This window comes from Vidua chalybeata, chromosome 5 (assembly GCF_026979565.1).
Source record: "Vidua chalybeata isolate OUT-0048 chromosome 5, bVidCha1 merged haplotype, whole genome shotgun sequence".
Taxonomy (NCBI): domain Eukaryota; kingdom Metazoa; phylum Chordata; class Aves; order Passeriformes; family Viduidae; genus Vidua; species Vidua chalybeata.
The window spans coordinates 29,548,317-29,568,447 of record NC_071534.1 but is presented as its reverse complement, the minus strand read 5'-3'; the positions used below and the strand labels follow the sequence as shown (position 1 = coordinate 29,568,447).

General features: G+C 43.9%; 1 protein-coding gene across 1 annotated transcript in view; it reads left to right on the top strand.

Annotated features, from left to right (window-relative positions):
* Positions 1 to 20,131, top strand: part of ITPR2 (inositol 1,4,5-trisphosphate receptor type 2) — a 244,006-nt gene that overhangs the window by 215,000 nt on the left and 8,875 nt on the right. Inside the window, exons 53-55 of the mRNA XM_053942273.1 lie at positions 1,126 to 1,253; positions 2,600 to 2,765; positions 4,014 to 4,174. Coding sequence (XP_053798248.1) covers positions 1,126 to 1,253; positions 2,600 to 2,765; positions 4,014 to 4,174 — 455 coding nt within the window. The remainder of the gene's footprint in view (positions 1 to 1,125; positions 1,254 to 2,599; positions 2,766 to 4,013; positions 4,175 to 20,131) is intronic.

Here is a 20,131-nt window from a genome sequence, read left to right as displayed (position 1 = left end):
CCCGTCCCAGCCAGGACACATGCACCACAATTTGGGTGCCCAGATCCAAAATTAAATTTCAATCCAAATTACTTGTCTGCAATGTGAGTTCTTGCAGTGAGTTGAATTTATCAGAGTCTATCGCAGTGCCCCAGATGTGGTGGTTTGGGCTGTTAAATATGTGTTTCAGTCAGCTCTCACAGTGGGATGTTGTTAATTTGTTAAACTCTGTTACAAAGAGTGCAGGGAGGGAACCGAGTGTGAATCGCTGCCTTCCCCGCCCAAGCAAGCGTGCCCTAAAGAGGAAGGAAGGCAGGAGGAATGGCAGTCACAGCCCTGACCCTTCAGCCCAAGCCAGCAGGACACAGGGAACAGCTCAAGCAGGGCTCTTCAAAGGGAGACTGTGGAAGCAGTGAGTGTGTGGTGGGAGGGACTCTGGCCAAGGTGGACCAAGTGCCCCTGGGGTTTGGTGTTCCAGCCCAGCTCCTCTGCACGTTCAAATATCTCCAGTACAATAATACCCTCTGTGGCTCGGCCAAAACCACACAGCAGCTCTGCAGCACAGATAAGAACAGAATCCAAGATTTCAAGCTGAGGCCCGGGAGAGCCTTTCATTTAATGTCTGTCAGACCTGTGCTTGGGCACGTGTGCTGGTGGAAAGATCATGGACAGACTGACTCGAACAAAGCCAGCCCCTCCTTAATGGTTTGAAATGCTAACATGACTTGGCTTCTACATGAGTAGGTAGAGGAATGATTTCACAGGAAGACAATCCTTTTATAAATGTGCTTCTAATTCTCTGTTTATATTGCTTCTTGTCTATGCTGCATTTTTAGGGGGCCCACTGGAAAAACCATGGGAGAACTGCAAGGAGAAGGGGTACTCCTATGAGCAGAGATGGTGGCTCTGGGTCATTAACAGCTCTGGTGGGAGCCCTGCTTGTGATTTTCTCTGTCTCTCTTCAGGCTAAGTGTGCCTGATGTGCCTAAGTATGTCACCAGCAGGGATGTGCACATGGGTGGGGATGATCAATGAGGTTCTGGATGAGAAATACGAGAGGCAGATGTGTCTTGCAGTTGCTTTCTCTAACAGGATTGTGGCTTTGTTTGATGAGTGATTATTTGAATCTGTGGTTCCTGTTTGCAGGTGAAGAAGAGGAGGATGGAATAGAAAGGACCTGTGACACCCTGCTAATGTGCATTGTGACCGTGTTAAACCAAGGCCTGCGGAATGGTGGTGGTGTGGGAGACGTGCTCAGAAAGCCTTCCAAAGATGTGAGTGTTTTGGTTCAGGAAATGCAGTACTCCCTGTGCATCTCATGAATGCCAAAGTCAATTTTTGGAGGTTATAGACAGTGTTTGTATCTAGTTTGATCTCATGTCATATAGTTGATTAATCCTTGTAATTTTTAGATCACAGATGGGATATTTAATGGGAAGAGCTAGGCTTGGTGTGATGATGATACTTGAAGAAAGGATGTCTAGGTAGCTGTTTACCACTTCTGGAAAAATGCAGAATATCATAACCTTCAAAACACTGCTAAGAAGTCAGCCCAGGGAGGCACATCTGGAGCGCTGTGTCCAGTCCTGGGCTCCTCAGCACAGGAGGGACAGGGAGCTCCTGGAGTGGGGCCAGCAGAAGATGCAGAGATGATCTAGGGCCTGGAGCATCTCTGGCAGGGAAAGGCTGAGGGAGCTGGGGCTGTCCAGCCTCAAGAGAAGCCCCAGCTGAGAGGGGCCCTCAGCCCTGGGTGTCCCTGTCTGCAGGGAGGGCTCCGAGTAGGGCCCAGGCTCTGTTCTGGGGGGCCCAGCAATGGCACCAGGGGAACGGGCAGGGAGTGATCTCAGGAGGTTCCACCTGGACATTTTACCTTATATTCAGCATGGCATCTGCCCTGGAATAGGTCCTGTTGTTTACTTGTACTCAGTCAGCATGAAGATCAAACCAGAATTTCCTTTATTGTGGCATATTTTCTCTTCCAGAAGTTTCCTCAAAAATGCAGTTCATTTAAGGACCTCCCTTAATATTTGGGTGGTTTCATGCATTTTTATTTAGGTTCAAAAAGAACATCACAAATAAAGGGAATCTAGCAGCACTTTGCCTGATGAGCCACACCATACGTGTTATAAATAAATTCAGGATCAAGTAGGATCTCAGCAGGGCTTGCAAGAGTCCAGAGACAACTCAGGTCTGGATGGAAGAGCTCCCTGTGCTGGTAGGAGGAGTCTATATCCTGTCTCAGAGACTGGGAGGTTCTGCAGGAGCCAAAATTTATCCCCAGTGGAGTCTGTAAGCACTTAGAGACTTTGAAAGTGACCCTTTGAAATTGACCCTTGCCACTTAGAAGCTCTTCAATGCTAATTATATTGACGCACTCCCCAAAGGGTAGTGCTGTTATTCCCATGAATGTGTGGGAAACTGAGCAATTGGGTGACTTCAGGTCTCTGTCATGGTGAAGAAAAGGACTTGTGTAGTCCCTCCCTAGTCCTGTGAGTAAGGCTAGCAGAATTTAGCATATGAAAAGAAAGATCTGTAGCTTTGCTTGAGCTAATGTGAAAATGTTGTTTAATATTTTAGATTTGTGCTATTTTTATACCTTATTGCAACCTTGCTATTGCAGGAGCCTTTGTTTGCTGCACGAGTTGTTTATGATCTTCTGTTTTACTTCATTGTCATAATTATTGTTCTCAACCTGATCTTTGGAGTCATCATTGATACATTTGCCGATCTCAGGAGCGAAAAGCAGAAAAAGGAGGAGATACTAAAGACCACCTGTTTCATCTGTGGTAGGTGTTACTGATCTCTTGAGATTCTTGAGGGTGAAAGGAGCGAAAATGAACTATTCCTCAAGAATTAAAGCTTTGACCCCAGGCATGGTTATCTTCTACAAGGAAGGTCTGTAAAAATTCCAGAGGCTGATTCCAAATTTATTTCCTCTCAGTAGGAGACAGATTTGGTTTATGAATCAAAAGCTAGCTTTGCTGAGAGGTGGCTTCACAGTCTCCACCCAGAATCCGAGGCAGAAGAGCTGTGTCTCACGCTTGCATCATCACCACTAATGGAGATGGGGCAGCTGCTGACTCTGTTTCACAGAGCTTGCTGCAGATCAAAGTGCAGCTTCTATTTCACAGCACAGGGCATTCCAGAGGGGAGGCATCAGCAAGAGCTGCCAATTTCAGAAAGTGATATGAAGCAGGGAACAAAGGAATTTGGTGGAAAAATCATCCCCAAAAAGCCCACGGAAAATCACACTTATTTTGAAGTGCACTCACAAAGAGGGGCAGATCTTCACTCCCTGGGGGACTTCACAGATACCTGCTTTTTTGTAGCCCTGGGTGCCGCTTCCATGGCTGTGCTGACAGGGATGAAGGCTGTGCAGAGCACAACATATCTTTAGTGTCTGTGGACAGGAAATCCAGGGAGGCAAATATTGGTGATTCCTCTCCTTCCTCACTTCTGGTATTCTTTCTCAGAGATCTGGACCATTACAGGAAAAAATTTAAAAAAAAAAATTCTTATGACTACAGCTCTGTAAAGACTGTGTGATAACAGAGCTGCAGAGACTCATCTTCTCTGCCAGGTTTAAGCCCACAGACAATCTCACTGAAGCTTAAGTGGGGCTCTTCATATGTTTGATGCTGAAAGTGTGCATAAATCTTTGGAAGATCAGGGCCTGGACTGCACACTATGTGCTTCCCAGTATACATCCAGAAAGAGCCAGAGCCAGCACTTGTAAAACACTTTATGGCCCTCAGCATAGAAGGCTCTGTAAAACTGTAACATATTTATTATATTGTTATTGTTATTAAGAGGAGATATCACAAAAGAGAATAAATGCTGTGTTGAAAGACTTCTGTCAGGAATGCCTTCTGGCCTGGTATTTCTTGCCTGGCAGTTATGGCTTTTAAATTAAGATCTTTCAAATTTATGATCCTTTAAATTATGTTGGGTTCCCTTCTCTAACATATTTAACGGATTTGTGTATTTCTATGTTGGAGTTTATTTTTTGGCTTTATGTTCTTCTCTTTTTGCAGGACTGGAGAGAGACAAATTTGATAACAAGACCGTTTCGTTTGAGGAGCATATAAAGGCAGAACACAACATGTGGCATTATTTGTACTTTATAGTTCTTGTCAAAGTTAAAGATCCAACTGAATACACTGGCCCGGAGAGCTACGTGGCACAAATGATTGTGGTAAGTCAATTTGGGCATGCGCTTTATGCAACTGAGAGATGCTCCTTGCAGCTAGGGCAGAGAATATCTTCCTTTTCCCCCTCTCTCTGAACAATAGGAGGCATCGATCTGTATTTTTAAAGATCTTTTCACATGTCTTAGTCTGCAACAAAACCCAGTCTTAAACATAATGGAAAAGATGAAGGTGCAGGCCTCAGTCTCCAGTTTGGCGTTGGTGCTCTCATGCTCTGTGGGTTCTGCTGCCTCATTAGGCAGAGCTGGGGCAGGAGAGCATGCATCATAACATCTGCTGCTGCTCCAGCTTTGTCCAGTGTCTCTGGGCTGCTGTCCAGAAAAATAACATCTCCTGCTGTGCACTGAAACGCAGGGTCAGTGCTCAGGGCTGGTGCTTTTCTCCTATGGCTGCTCTGAATAAGCTAGTGAAAAGACCAAGCAGAGCAGCCACAGGGATTTGAAGAGCCACAGAAACTGTCTTGTGAAGCAGGGAGAGTACTTGGATTCAGAGAGAGAAATGTGATGATGCTGGGCCAGAGAAGCATTCCATTACATTTTGTTTCCAGCCTGCTGCTGAAGAGGGTTCATTCTGCTGAGTGAGAGGAGTGGATTATCAAGGCTGCCTGGCTTGGGGCTTCATTTTTGAGGAATTTTGCATGCCTGCTGGGCTATTCTGGTGGAGCATTTTCTTCCCATGGACTTGCTGGCAGGTATTGCACTGCTCAGGGCCTGTGCCAGGCTCTGTGGTTGCAGAGCTGGCATATGTCTGAATCTCGGAAGAGGCTGTAACTAAATGTGCATCACGATTCGCTGTTTATGCACTTCTGGAGCCACATTTCTTATCAAGACTTATCTCTCCGTTATCCCTCATCAAGCCTTTGACTGGACATACTACCCAGACTCATTACTGAGCTGCTGGGTGGCCTTCTACTCCCCAGTTTAGCCAAGGGGAAGATTCTTCTCCTTTCACTTCAGCTGTCGTCAGCTCAGGCGCCAGGTTTCAATCGATCCCAGCTCCTTTCTGCCTTGACAGTGCAGAAAGCTGGGTTATTTATCCTGCCTTCAGATGGGTGTCCAGGATAGCTGGGCTGACTCACCTTTCTCACTCCATTGAGAGCCTAAATGGTTAGTTTAGACAAGATGCCTAATTGGGAGCAGGCTAAAATTAGAGCTGACTGACACTGTGCAGCCTTATGCAGGGTTTACCTTGAAGAACTCACATTAGTGGAAATGGTGGTGTTTAGACAGGAGTGTATGCTTGATTGCTGCAGTTAAATTGAGCTTTTGTAAGTGCTATTGCCACTATAAGGGAAGGTGCTGTGTCAGATGATGGGAATTCAGTGCTCAGGTGCAGAAGAACAGCCTATTTCCTTCAATTTTGAACCATTAGTCTCATTGCCCAGCTCAGGGTGTTTATGCTATAGGCAGTGATGGATCTACACTTCTGCAGTTTGGTGGGCGAGGTATAAAACCTAAAACAAATCCATGTAGATTCTGTTGCATTGGGAGAAATTATTCATAGTGGCAAGTTGTCCTGTTACACGTGGAAATATTTTAGCTTATGTCAGAAATACATTTTAATTTGTGGAATCAGACTCTGGGGCCTGTCTCATTTGTTCATTCCTCCTCTTCCTCTCCCTGCAATGTTTGTAGGATTTTAGAAGTTTGTGGTATGTATGTTAAGTATTAATGTTTAATTCCAAGAGATGCATTAATATTCATAGTAAGTATATTCATCCTGTGGCAGCAGTGGTTTGACTTTTCTGATGTGTAATTCACTAATGTATTTTACTTCTGCATTAATGGCTGGAACTCCTTTTTGAATATCTAAAACAGAAAAGCACCAAAAACTCATGTGACCCGAAGCACTGAACTGATTTCTCAAGCCCTTGTTCCTCTAAGGCAGAAGGTTGGTAGTTTAAGTGGTTAGCAGTAATCCAGATTTTGGGATTATTAAACTCTCTTTTTCCATGAGTATATATAAAGTTAAAGGTTATTTTGGATGCTGGAGAGGTACCTATGGATCAAGAAATCTAAAGCTTACATGGAATGAAATTATAAATGGTAGAGTGGGAGAAAAAAAGATAAATAAATGGTTGAACAAACTACAAGTGTCTGGTATGGGATTAGTACTTGTGTCTTTGTGTAGTTTAAATTCCTAGTATGAAATCCAGGGAAGATGTGCTGCATAGCAGAAGCAATTGGAACTTCTTAAGTGAACAAAAAAAGAACACTTTCTCTTGGAGCCAGAGAATTTACTGTATGCCACATGCTACAAGGATTACTAAGAAATTAAAGAAAATAATCTGACTGCAGGAATGGAGTATGATATTTGACTGGAAGAAGAGATTTAGAGATACAGCTTTGCTTAGGACCAAAAGAAGAGTCAAAAAAAAAACTCTCAGAGGCAATTTTTCATCTGTCAGACGTATGAGCTGCTGTAGCAAATGTGTTTGGTGTGTCCCAAATACAGCCTGATAGTAATGAATTACACCACAGGCATGTGAGATGTGATGCATTCCATGCACTAATTAAGCCTGAGTATGGCTTTTGTCTCGAAGACAGATAAACTGATTCAGACTCTGTGTCAGCCTGAAAGCTGTGTGACTATCCTTGTGATGCTGGGACAGGTGACCAAATCCCAGGTAGGACAGCACATCCTGGTGAGGATCTGGCAGAAAGTAGACTTGAAATTAACCTTTTACAAGGGACTTGCCAATAGAATTGTCTCATTGCTGAAAAAGGCTTGTTGGGGGTGTATGGGATTGTAGGAAACATTTATAAATATGGGTGGTTGGGATAGCAGGGCAGTCTCAGGACCTCTTTGAAAAGGACAAGGTGGAATGAGATTTTATATTTCATACTATACAGAATATGGCTGAAAAAACTCTGTGAATCATACTCCTGGAAGAACTCTCTTCATTCTAATTGTTTTTGTTATGATCAGGAATACCTTCTATGGCTGCTTCTGTAGCTTTAATGGATTCTGTGGAATTTAATGGAATTCTGTGTTTTCACAGCCAAATCACTTAAGGAGAACTACTACCCAAATCCAGTCTTCAAGTCCTTCAATACACATAGGTCAAAATTTTGGAGTATACTGCAGTAACCTTAATAGAAAGTAGAGTTTAGCTCCAAGTATCATCCTCACTATCCCTACAACTGCAGTAAGGAACCAATTATTATTTGCATTTACCTACTCCTGTCTTGCAAAGTATTGCAAAAAGTAACATTAGAGTAATGATCAGTATTAGCTAAGCACCAGGAAAAGCATCTACAATTTCTGATAATCCTTTTCTCTATTGCCCAGCCTCCTCAGAGCCCAAAAATATGACTGTCTACTTTGTGACTCTCAGTCTTTTCTATGTATCATTTGTCCAGCAAACAGTGCAGCATCTGGTTTGAAGGCTTGCTGATAGCACAGCATATAAAAAAACAGGAATACTGTGGTTTCTTTGCTTTGGAATGCTATTTGAAAGGCTGGATGCCAAAATGGATGGGAATTATTTACACATCATTGTTCACCTCTCCAGTTTTCAGCTCAAGAAGAGGAAAGAAACATGTGGGCAATGTTGCACACACCCCTCACTCAAATGCAAGATTCTTGCAGATTTCGAAGTTCACTCATATTTCTATTTCAGGGGTGGTTTTCTCCAGGGTATTCCCATTACCCTCCATGTCTCTGGCCTCAGATGACCTTGGGGTAGAGCACTTCTTTGGCTTTCTTGCTCTGGACTGTGGACATTGTCTCTGCAAACTCCTGGTGTTCCCTGTGATTTTGATTTTCCCAGCAGCTCTGTGTTTGCTTCAGTGTTAGCATATTGCTCTGAGTAGTAATTGAAGTAGTCAGGAGTTATCCAGCTTTCATAAAGAAAGGTATTAATTTTTCTGTGTTTTTTTTTTCTTTTTAGAAAAAAAGCATCAAGCATAAAATGTATTCTAAAGCAACACACAGTTTTATACACCTCAAGCTTTATGGAAATATTGGTGGGAATAAAGCACTTCAACTCTTCCAGTGCTGCCCTTTCTTCTTGCACACTATCTTTTATCAGTTATTGGGTGAAATATTAATGAATATTAAAGCAGGGCAGTAGGTTTTATTATTTGTTTGCTCTCCAGGTCTTTTTTATTAAGTCAGACAGGTACTATACAATATCTGAAGAGACAGAAACTTTGAAAAGCTGGCTGCATGCCTCGTGTTTGCACTGAGAACCTGCATGAATGATTCCCCTATTGAATTTTCATTCCTGTAGAAAAAACACTATTTATCTGACCCATTTGACCAGAAACACCATCCCTAGCAAACCTAGAGGTGCACATAACTTGTATTACATTGATACAGCAATCTTTGAATGTTCCTTGTGTCCATTTGTCAGAGGAAACAGTTTAATCTGATAACTAGAACAATGAAGGTTAATGTCCAAACTTTTCTACTTCTCTTTTCAGACGTGTAATTTGTACACAAATATTTTACCCAAGCCTTGGTAGCTTTAAATAGATATATGGAGGTTAAAAAAAAAGGACATGATTAGTTACTGAATTTTTTGCAGCTCAACGGAGATATGAATTAGCCTATGATTTATACCTCCATTCATTTGCAAAAGTAAAAGGCTATTGGCTTAGCAATTAAATGAATTATTTTGCCCACTGGAAGAATGAAAGATTTTAGCAAATGAAGCCCTGAAACTTTCATTCTCACATGCTCTGTCCACAGTTCTTAGCAAGTTTTGTAATGGCTTCTATCAGCATTAATGCTACCTGTCATAACTACATAATTACAGCACCTAATTATATTATTACTTATTTACCCTAGTTATGTAATTGGATGTAATTGTGCAATTATGTAACTTCTTAGTGAGCTGAAAAATGCTCTAAAACCAGCCTGTGCTCCTAAGAGTAAAGGATACTGCAGTGAATTGGACATCTCTCTAAAGCAAGGCAATATTTGCTGGGAAATTACAGGTTCTTTTCTCCATTACGGTCACTGGGACCGTGAACCTTTTATTCCCATCAATGTGGCAGGGAGGAAGCAGTACAGATAGGTTGAGGAACACCAGCCTGAAATTCTGAACAATGTCTTCTGATTCAGTTCTTCTAAAAGCAATTATGTCACATAGCAATGACCTGGCATTGGCCACGTGACAAAATATTTTAACTGTTTTATTTTAAATATTTTGAAAGTGTCAACCTTTTTTCATTATTATTTTTCTTTTAAATTATTAAATAAAAGAAGTATTTAGCCATGTCACGAGGAAAAATGCATTCCCCTTTTGAAACATTCTGATTGTTTTGTTTGCTGTTTTTAAATACTGAAGTTTTGAAAATTCAGCTGAATTTAGTGCTCCTTTGAGCTGGTGTTGTTGTTTCTGTTCTTCCTATCTCCAGCCTCATGGTTTTGCCTTCTTTTTCTATTAGATACCCAGAAGTGGGTGTTATATTGAGAAGCAGTGCAGGGAACAATGCCAAATGAGCCATTGAGAAGCCTCACAATAGTTGTCATTCTGCCCATGCTGTGTGCTGGGCAGCACCAGCCCTTTTCCCTCGGCACCCTCCTCTCTCCTGCCTTGCTGCTCTGCCCTTTGCCGTGTTCCCACCTCGGGAGGGGAGGTATGATGTGAGCCATGGCAGCTCCTGGCTGCTCCCAGGGGTCAGGTCGTGGCCAGAGTTGCTCCATGTGGCTGTGACCCCCCGGTGCAGGAGCAGGGCAAGGGGACAATCTCCCTCCTGGAGCCAGAGCTGCTTGCATCCAGCCCCTGGCACACCTTGCAAAGGGGATTTTTTTCATCTTAGCCAACCCCAGCAGATGTAGCCGAGTGTCAAAACAGCTGAGGTGTGAGCCAAGGGCACCTACAGAGCCCGACAGCTGTGGGTCAGGAGGCTGCCTGCCCGTCCCCTCACACCTTGGGGGAGGTTGCTCCAGAGTTACTCAGTGAGCAAAAGGCACTTCACCAGTGCCAGACAGACCCTGGTGTGCTCCCCTGATGTCTGACAGTCAGTGGCTATCCCTGAGCAGACCATGTGGAGCTTCTAGGGGAGGCAGCTCCAAGGGAAATTCAGGCAGGAGTGGTGGAGACTGTGAAAAAGTGCTGTACAGAAAGGGGAAGGGCATGCTGACAGCATGGAGGTTTGTAGAACAAGTTGTTCTTTACTGCTGTCGATTTTTGTCAAATAATGTAATAAAATTATATGTACTAAGAGGGCTGTTGACCTCTGCTCTTAAAATAAAGGTTCTTTGCAGAAGGAAGAAAAAAAGTTCTGACATCCAAAATTCTTCTATTGTGTTATCTGTCACCCTTTTGAATTTTGGAAGTAAAAGTTTTTTCTGCTAGTTCTGTAGATACTCTTAATACATCCAAGGATCACAAAACACCTTATAGGTAGAGAGAATGACCTAAAGCAGAGAAATGTCAATCCAGGGTAGCATGAATGCTGCAGAACAGGCACTTGGGATCTCGGGAAGACATGCCATGTGCTTTTCACATGCACTTTGATGATTCATCCCAAACAATTCCAGGAGCTTCCTCCCCCAGATGTCCACCAGACCCTTCTGCTGCAGCAAGAGAAGAGGGGGGAGGACCAGGGATGTGTTTGTTCACTTCTGAACTGCTGCAGTTCACAGCCCAGAGTACTAATGTGAAAATTGATGGCCACTGAAGTCATGCCAGTCTGAACTGCACTGGTTGAGGAGAGGACGCGGCTCTGATTCTGCTGCCTCTGGATAGGTGGGATAATATCAGCAGGGAGAAAGGGCACCAGCTGTTTGGAGTGACCCCTTCAGCTGCTGCAGCTGAATCTCTCAGTGACAGTGACCTGCTGCTCCTAAACTGGCTCACTATAAATAAATGGTTTTTTTGAGGCTTCTTCATTATCATTAATTCTAGTTCAGCATGAACTTTCTGATCTGGCAACTCACAGGCTTGAAAATCTTTACAGGACTCGTGCACACAAATGTTGTGCTGGAGTGGGGCATGGAGGTTATAGCTTTTGACAAGTTAGTAATGCTTCCATTGTCAGGACTGGGTTATTTTACTTAAGACTGGCTTTGCTCCAAAAACTAACAGATGTTATCGAAGCCAAACTTGCAAGGATGAAATGTATGTACATATCATTAAGCAATGCAACTTTTTCTTAATTACTTTTAAAAGGCTGATACAATGTGTGTCACGTTATGAGTAATTACTTACCGTGGCAGTAACACCAAGAGCACAAAAGCCGGCTACTAAATAAGATCTGAGGTCTCTGAGAAAGGCTCATTTCCTAGGAAATGCAGTGCTGGTTTTGTCTGCAGTTGGGTTTTCATAAAGTAAGCAATTAAGGAAATACACCTAAATAGATGATTTACAGATATCATTTTTCTGTTGTGCTCAAAATAGGAGAGCAAGTGAGAACGCAGCTCTCTGTGTCCTTCCACGTGGGCATGGGCCCTGTGGGGAGTCCAGGGCTTTGGATTAGGTGCACCAGGTCCCAGAGAAAGTCCTTTTTCTGCATCAAGGCCTGCCCCAAATCCACAGAGGAGCTCAGAGTTGATCACTAATGAGTGATACGGTCACTAAAATAGAGCCACCCTCAGATATCCAAGTGTTGGCCAGGTTTTACATGGACAGAATAAATTGAGGCATTGTTCTTTCTGCTGCTAGGTGTTGAGTTATTTTTCTATTGTTGCTTTTCTTGTTCCTCAAAAATAATTTTCATTTCTGTGGGAAGACCACTGCTATTTTTGTTTCTCTGTACAATTTTGCCTCTACGCTATTATCTCATTTAAGTGCTGAACACCTCCCTCTCCACTTCATAAAATAAGCAATCACAGTAACATGCCTAATTAGCTGCTTTCTTGCTCATTTGTGTTTCTCAAAGCATGAAAGTTAACATCACGTGACGACTTTGCATCTTTGCACAAAGCTCCCATTCTTCAAGAGAGCTGAGCATCTTCTTTTCTACTTGAAGGGTTCTGCATCTTCCAGCAATGGGCTATTTGGCCTGCCATAAATAATTCAGTTGGCCTGCTTGGCTCAGTGATGCATGAGATGTGGGTAAATAAAGGGAAAGGTGGGCTTCATTTGGTACCTCCTTGCAAAAGCTTGAGGTTCCAGTGGGTTTATGTTTATACACATCCTTTTCAGACAGGCAAAATTAATCATCCTGCTGCTGCTTGAACAGGAAGCCATGGATCTGATCCTGCCTCCTTAGAAATGATGTCATTAGCTGGAGCAGGAGAGAGCTTGGTATCCAGGGCAGGTGCTGCAGCACAGGCAGGTTTGCTGTGTGCAGTGAGGGGATGGTGATGACCTTTGTCCCCCAGCTGACTCGGGGAGGGAATGGCCACGGCACAGAGCCATTGTCTCTGCTCAGCCCCTCACATTCTTGCTAACTTATAAAGCACCAACACAATCCTGTCCATTTCCTTCTTTCATTTAAAATCACTTCTGTGTACACAGCTGTGATGTAATTTCAAGTTACAGAGCAGAGCCTAAAACTCCTCAAAAGTATATTCATTGATATTTGGGTTTTTTTTTTTCCCCCCCTGAGATCCAGAATCAGCAGTTTGATGCTACCCAGACCTAGGCTTTTTGGCCCGTGTGATATTGTGGCTTACTTGTAAGCTTAGCTCGATTTCCTCTGTATTTTCAAGATTTGGCCACCTGTCTTGTTGGGCTTCAAAGATTTTGCTACAAAGATGGGTTCTGCCCTGATAATACAGCGTAGTCACAGCCTCCTTGTCCTCCTTCCAACTTCTATTCGTTCAATTTGCAAATTAAAATAAATGAGCTGAGTTGAATTCCTGTTTGTTTGCTTGCTGCTGGCCTTAAAAACTCAAGGAGGGGTCTGAACACGAGGCTGTGTTCCTTGAAACTTGTACATCCCCAGGAGCAGGGAGTGGAGGTGTTCCAGCTGGAGTGCCCCGAGCCGAGCAGCGCTGCTGGCAGGACACAGGCTGCAGTTCCCTGCTGGAATCTGCTCTCGCCTCGACCTGCCAGAGGCTGGAGCTGTTAACTTTCCAGGCAGCCTGCAAAAGCCATCTTTTATCCCTTTGTTAAAGAAGCCTGTGGCTTGAGATGGATCTGTGTGTGGGCAGGCCATTAGTCTGTGATTCCAAGTGATGGAAAGGCTCTCCAAGGCACTGCATAGGCACCTACTGTTGCACTTAAAATGCTGGCAGTGACAGAGCCCTGATTCTCCTGGGAATGGCTGCACAGGGCTTTGCCAGTGAAAGCTGGACCTTAACTGGGATCACAGCTAGTGATAAGAAGTTGAACCCCAGAGGAACAATGTGACGAGCAGATCTGAAACGTGTCAACTGAATTAATTTGATTTTTCTCGATGGGAGAAGCAACAGACACAAAACACTTCAGTGCTGTTTGAGAATATTATTGCAACATTTGAAAACAATTATTGCTCTTTGTATTACAGTGATACTAAGCCTCTGGCTGCTTGAATGGGAAAGAGACTGAAAAATTGTCTACAGCCAAGACAGATAACTGTAGATGCTGAGGAAGGGAAGGACAGCAGGGTTCCCCAAAGACATGAGGGCAGTCAGTAAAAGAACAGAGAGGTGGATTTATTGCCTTACCAGGAACTACATTTAAAAGTAAATAGGCTTGAAGTTGTTGGGACTCAAAATATAGCAGCGAGATTCTGCAAGATGCAAACCAGGGAAAGGCTACAAAAAATGCAGTTCTGCATCTGACCTCTCACAGTGCAGAGCCAACGAGATTTGGGGGGATTTTGTGCAACACTGGCTTGAGCTTGATTTACAAGGTACTACAGACATGATGAAGTTACTTGTTTGCTGAATTTATCATGGAAGGAAAAATCCACTGGCCCATATTACTCTGCATGGAAAAGTTCCTGAATTTGTGTAACTTTAGTCTCACTGTGCCATTTATCTTTTGGGATCAGCTTTATAAGGTTTGTGTCAGGCTTTTCTATTTGGTTGCAAGGCTGCTTTGCAGAATCTTCTCTCTTGTTTGTGTGGTGGATGTGTGTATGATAAAAAGCTACCATTGCATCATCTTTAATAAAAGCAAAGATGTATAGCCTAAAGAAATCAGATTAGTTGTTGAGAAAGAAATCAATCAGGTTGGCAAATTTTATCTGTGGGACAAAGTGCAAAATGTTTGTTTCATACAGTATTTATTGAACAAATTTGTTGAGAAGATGGTTAAAAACACTCTATAAGAAAAAAAAATAGGAACCATTTTGTTCAATTTAAATGGCATTGATGTATTTTTTGCATCATGAATTCTTGCAATATTACCAACAACAATCCCTGATAAAGTAGTTTGCACAATTGCCTCACAGGGCATTTTGAGATAAAAGTATATGTCGGAGATTGTAAAGTGGCTGCATCCAATTTGTATATAATGGAACCCACTACAGCCATCCTCCAAAATTCAATAGATCAGGAATCACATTACACTTCCGTGAATTTGGGGTAGTAGGAGCTCTAAAGAGCATCCAAAACAAACAGGCAGCTTTAATTCATGTTTAATGAACCCTGTGCATTTTATACACATGTGATTAAAATGTTTTGTTTCTGTTTTTCATTTTGCTGGGTGATGCTGAAGGAAAATCCTAAGTTCAGGCCTGTGAAACTGATCATCTGCTTGTTCTCAAGCGAAAATTCAGTTTAACTGAACACAGCAAACCATTTAAAATGCTGGACTGAAAAAAAAAAAAAACCCAAAAACAAAAAAGCAGATCTGTCCCGAGGATCCATAATATTTCCTAGCAAAAGCACTAAATGAAAATGCAGTATAGGCATATAAAGGGTCATGTAGTACCATGATGGTTTTTTTCTTTTATTCATCTATGCCTGCAGCCTGGAAAACAACCCACAGTTGACACAAACCTGAACGAGTAGAGGGCCCAGTTTTGCTGTTTCACACCTATTTCCTGAAGGAAATGAAAGTGTAAGTGGATAGGTGGCACCTTGTGTGCTGCAGCCAGACCTGCCACAGGGCCAGTCCTTGGCCATCGTGCCTGCATGGGCAATGAGCTGTTCTTGCTGTGCAGAGGAAGACACAAGCAAGCATTTGAGCAGAGCAAGGGGTCAGAGAGCGGGTTGATAGTGTTCAAGCCCATAAGGCTGGAAGGCGGCCATTGCTTGGTGTTGTTCTATCAAGAGATGCTTCATAGAGGAACTTAGATCCTAAGCCTCTCCTCTGAGTGGAACTCGAGTATGTGCCTGTATAATCTTCCAGGTCTTTTCCAGCCTTAATGATTCCATGATTTTGTGCATGTGTAAGGTGTGTGCATGATTGTATCATTGCTTAAAAATCTGTTCTGAGTGGTGATAGTCAATAATTCTTACTCATTTTCAAAGAAAGTGTTGTTCTTTCAGTTGTCCTTTCATACTGCCCCATGTGCAAAATACATTAGAGTGAAAATGGGCCCAAAGCAGGAACATTCAGATCAGGACTCAAAATGCCTCTGCTCTGGCAACATCCTAAACCAGAACAATTGTACTGTCATCAGCAGAGCTCTGCCTGTGTAAAGCTGAGAACAAGGTCAAGTCCTGAGCCTCTGAAAAACGAGTCTCCAGCTGAGTCTTTGTATTTCCCAAAGATTCTGTTACACCAAATTGAAGCTAAAGCCAGGAAATGGACAGTACTTGCAAAATGCAAGGTGACAGGACCAGAGAATTAAAGCTAAATGTGAAAAAATTCCCAAAACATAAATTTTCAACAAATATGTTCCTGAATCCTGTGCTTCAAAAGCTAGGAAGCAGAGGTCATGGCTTGGAGTTTACCATGGAGTTAGACCCTGATCCATTGGATCAAACCATCAGGCACATTGACAAAAGCAGGTCCAAGTTTGTGGTGTCCTCACCAGCTGGATGGTACATATGTGTCTAAGGAGGAGACATCATCTGTGGCCTGGTACTGCAGGGGACGTTTCCATTGCAGTGGGATTTGTGCCACTAGCTTTTGTCTGGAATTCAGCGTCTGGAGTGTGCTGCTGGCGTGTTTTGTGAAGGAAAATCAATATTAAAAGAGGAATGGGAGAAGTGGGGGGGCCTCAGCTTGCTGGTGCAAGTGGTGTGGGAGTGGGAAAGGCAAGGGACTGGGGAGGCATTGGAATTCTGGTTACTCTAAACAAAGCCAATGGGAAGCAGCGATGCCGCTGCCGGGTTCGGCGGGGTCCTGGCCCACAAACCAAGCATGAACTCACTGAAATGCTGTGGGGAGCAGCAGGGGAAGCAGAGGAGGGAGGAACAGGTTAGAGTTGAAGGCATGTTGGTGGCGGAGCTGGGGCTGAACGGGCAGCTCGGCCCCTCTGCTGTGCCAGGGCTGCCCCAGGTGGTGCTGGGGGAGCTGAGCCTGTGGGGCTCCACAGCAGCATCCCGGGCACTCCCAGCTGGGAGGGCACAGACAGAGACCTGCCACATTCCCCTGCACATAGGCTGCCCTGGCATTGTGCTGAGCTTCCCACACCAAGACAGCTGGAACTGAACCAGAGCCTCCCAGGCTGCCATTACAAGGTCCTTTCTTTAAGGACATGTGCTCTTACTGTCAGAATATTGAAACCGTACCCACGTGAACAAAGTTAGTAAGCCAGTGATTCATTGCTGTTTCAAACCTCTATCTAGCCACAGTAAATTTCTGCTCAGTAGTGACAGCCTGTGTCCACATGCAGGCTATGATTTACAGTTCTGTGTTTTGTATCAACAACATCTGTTTAACAAAAGAAGGGGGGAAAAAGCCAAGAACATCTATCTTCTAACCTCTGTACCAGATGTTTTGTTACACACAAGATCCAGGAATTATATCAGAAATAATTTAATTATTTTAAATTAATGATCTGAAGTGTTTTTCCTAAAGCATGTCTCGTAACCACTAACAACATGAAAACATAGGAATGTGGAAAAATAAACTCATGTTTCACACAAATTTCTAATTGTATCTATTTTAAAGGGTGCAAATATTATGGACCAAATCCTAGCTTTTGATGGTAGTGTTGGGATTCTTGAAGATTTGCACAGGACAATATCAATTATCAGGGTTATGAGAGAAATAAGGTGGCAGAGAGCAACTGATACAGCAGAAGAAAGCAACAGCTCAGAAATGTGCCATGGGGAAGGAACGACACCAGAAGCAAATGTGTCTTCAAGGAGAACAGTGCTGGGGTGGGACACAAGCTGAGGCTCTCCAAGCACACAGGAGCTGTACCCTGGCTCTCTCATGAGTCCCCTGTGGTCGCTACACTCCTGCAGATCCCTGGGTTCCACCTGGACAGTGGCTGGAATGTGCCATCTCAGAGACAAAGCTGCTTAGTTTGGTTTCTGCTTGCTACCTTCCAGGGCAGAGTTGCTGAAGTGGGATCCCTCCCCTTGTGGCTGCTCTCTGGCTGCTGCAGCCCGGGTCAGGGTGGCCTTTTCCTCTTACAGACACGCTGTGGTTCACAGACCTGCATGTGGCTTGCCCACAACAGCAGTTATGTGCAGAGAGCACATTCAAACTTATGGAAAAAATTACTTTTGTGATAGTTTCCATCTTTTGGAGATAAATGCAAGGTCCCTTAGGTGTGTTTGATAAGCAGAAATATTGTGGTGTTTGTCCTTTACAGAGCTTCAATTTGAGTGTCTAAACTACCCCATAGAGCATCAGAGAAAATTCTTTGCAATTTGGGGTTTATTATCATTCCTCACCGTAATTTTTGCAGGGGTATATACATAAGTGGGAATGCTGATACAGAAACACTGAGACATTTATAACTGCCTGGCCTGGATATCAGGCTTGAAGAACTCAACAATTGCTCAGAATTACGGTGATAGATTCTGTTGCAGCCCTTGCAAACATTCAGGCAAGTTAAAATGAAAGTAAATGCATCAATGACACTGATAAAACAGACAGTGGATCTGTGTTGTGGTTTCAACCTTCTTTCAGGGGGTAACAGGTTTTTCTGTTTTTCTGTAAGCAGTGGGAGCTGTAGCATGTATCAATCCAGTGCAGACCCAGCCAAACCTATTAGTTTTCCTGTTGCATAAAGATTTATCTGTAATTGCCAAGGTTTATTTTTATTTTCTTTGAATTACTGTTCTGGATGCATATAGATGCATAACAATTTCTAATTTCCCTCCCTATATTCTTGTACAGCACAGATTGCTTATCAAATACAGTCTTAACATTAAAGTGTCAAACAGGATTTGTAGAAAGCTATTTAGGTTTGTAGTTTAGGATGAACGATTATCAAATTGTGGATTAGCTGAATCATGCACTGAACCAAATTATTATTGTCTGTGATTAAATCACAAAGTGGTTATTGCCCTGTGTCATCTAAAGCACACGACAACTTAAATCTTGAAAATCCCTTTTTAAGGTGAATCTAGGAGCTACATAATGCTGGACTTTCAGGACCAGACTGTGTCCCTAGACATAAAAATAATAGCTTTCAAAAGGTCATTTGGACTGATCCCTCTCCGCTTATATGGGCAGAGGGAGCACATTGGGAAGGGAATGGATGGGTTTATTTGCATTTCAGACATACAGAATAGTTCTCACTAAATAGATCTCTTTGTACCCAGCACTAAAGTATTTATTCAAGGTGCTGGCCCAGAAAAGGGGAGTGAACTGTTCTTTCTTGTGCCTGAAAGGGCGGGGGCTGCCTGCTGGAGAGCAGTGATGCCCAGTTTGTTTGCCCTCATGCTGAGAGCACAGAGGACTGGCAGTGCCACTCCTCAGCCCTGGAGGCCACAGGATGACCAGCAGGGTCTCTCCTCAGCACCAGTGCAGCAGAATTTTACCACCCAAAAGGGGCACTTGAGGGGCTACAGTCTCTCTAAAGAGGCTCAGTCTTCCTAAAGCTGTAGGAGCCTTTTTGGGGGGCTGGAGCTGTGGTTGCTGCCTGCCCACAAAGATGTGTTCCAGGACAGCCCAGCACAGCACATGAAGGTGCCGGCAGCAAACCTTCCTGGTGATTGATGTCCATGTTCCTCTTGTGCACTCTTCAGCGACCACCTAGCTGAGGAGCAAGAGGGCTTCCAGCACCCCTGTTTTCTCAGCCTTGCTGTTAGGACACAGCCCTCCTGCTGACAGCCTCACTGAGTCACCGAGGAGAGAAGGATCCTTGCAGAACTGTGGGCTGGGAGACACAGAGGCCGCTCCCCTGCCCTGGCGCATGCAGCAGGATAGGTCACAGCCCAGGAGGAGTCATGAGCAGTAATCACCACTTTTCCTGGTGAACAGATAAGAGGGAAGTCCTGAAAGGGCTTGTTTTCATGTTGCAACAAGGGGTCACGGGATGGAAAGGGCTGAGAGTCACTGCATTAGAGTGTGCTGGAAAAATGAGTGGCACAGCTGACAGCGGCGTGGCCCTCACAGCCCGTGGCATTAGCACCAGCTGAAAGTCTGCATTAGGCTGCCTTTGCTCCTCTACTTCATCCCCTTTGTCCTACTCTTTGACCTATTTTCTCTCACTGTTATCTAGTAATCTATTTTTTAAAGGCTCAGCCCAGTCTTTCCTGCTGGTTGCAGCTGATCCATCTCGCTGCTAGCCTGTGAAACCAGCACCTCCTAAAGAAATATCCCTCTGCCAATTACTCCGAAGGCATGGATTCAGCTCAGCGTGAGAGCTTCATTGAAGCCAGTTGGCTGTGCCAACAGGACAGGGATGGCTCAAGAGAGGCTTTGTACAAAGTATAGAAACTCTCAGTAGATTTCTTCAGTCTTTCCTTCATCCATGCTCAGCTGGACCCAGCAAAATCAGAAAAATGGCAATATTTTACCGAAGGGAGGACTTATCCCACAGCTCTGCCATCCCCCTGGAAAGCCCACAGAAGGGAAGGAGAGAGTTGCACAGAAAACTGCAGGAGGCAGACATAGACTTCTGCTCTGAGCCTGCCTTTCCGAGATGGGTTTGAGGTTTTCCAGCAAGCTCAAGGAGCAAATCCTCTAAGCCCTGTGATTTCTCAGGCATGTGCCCTCGCCATGGGCACCTTGAGTACGTGCACCTAGAGCACTTGCA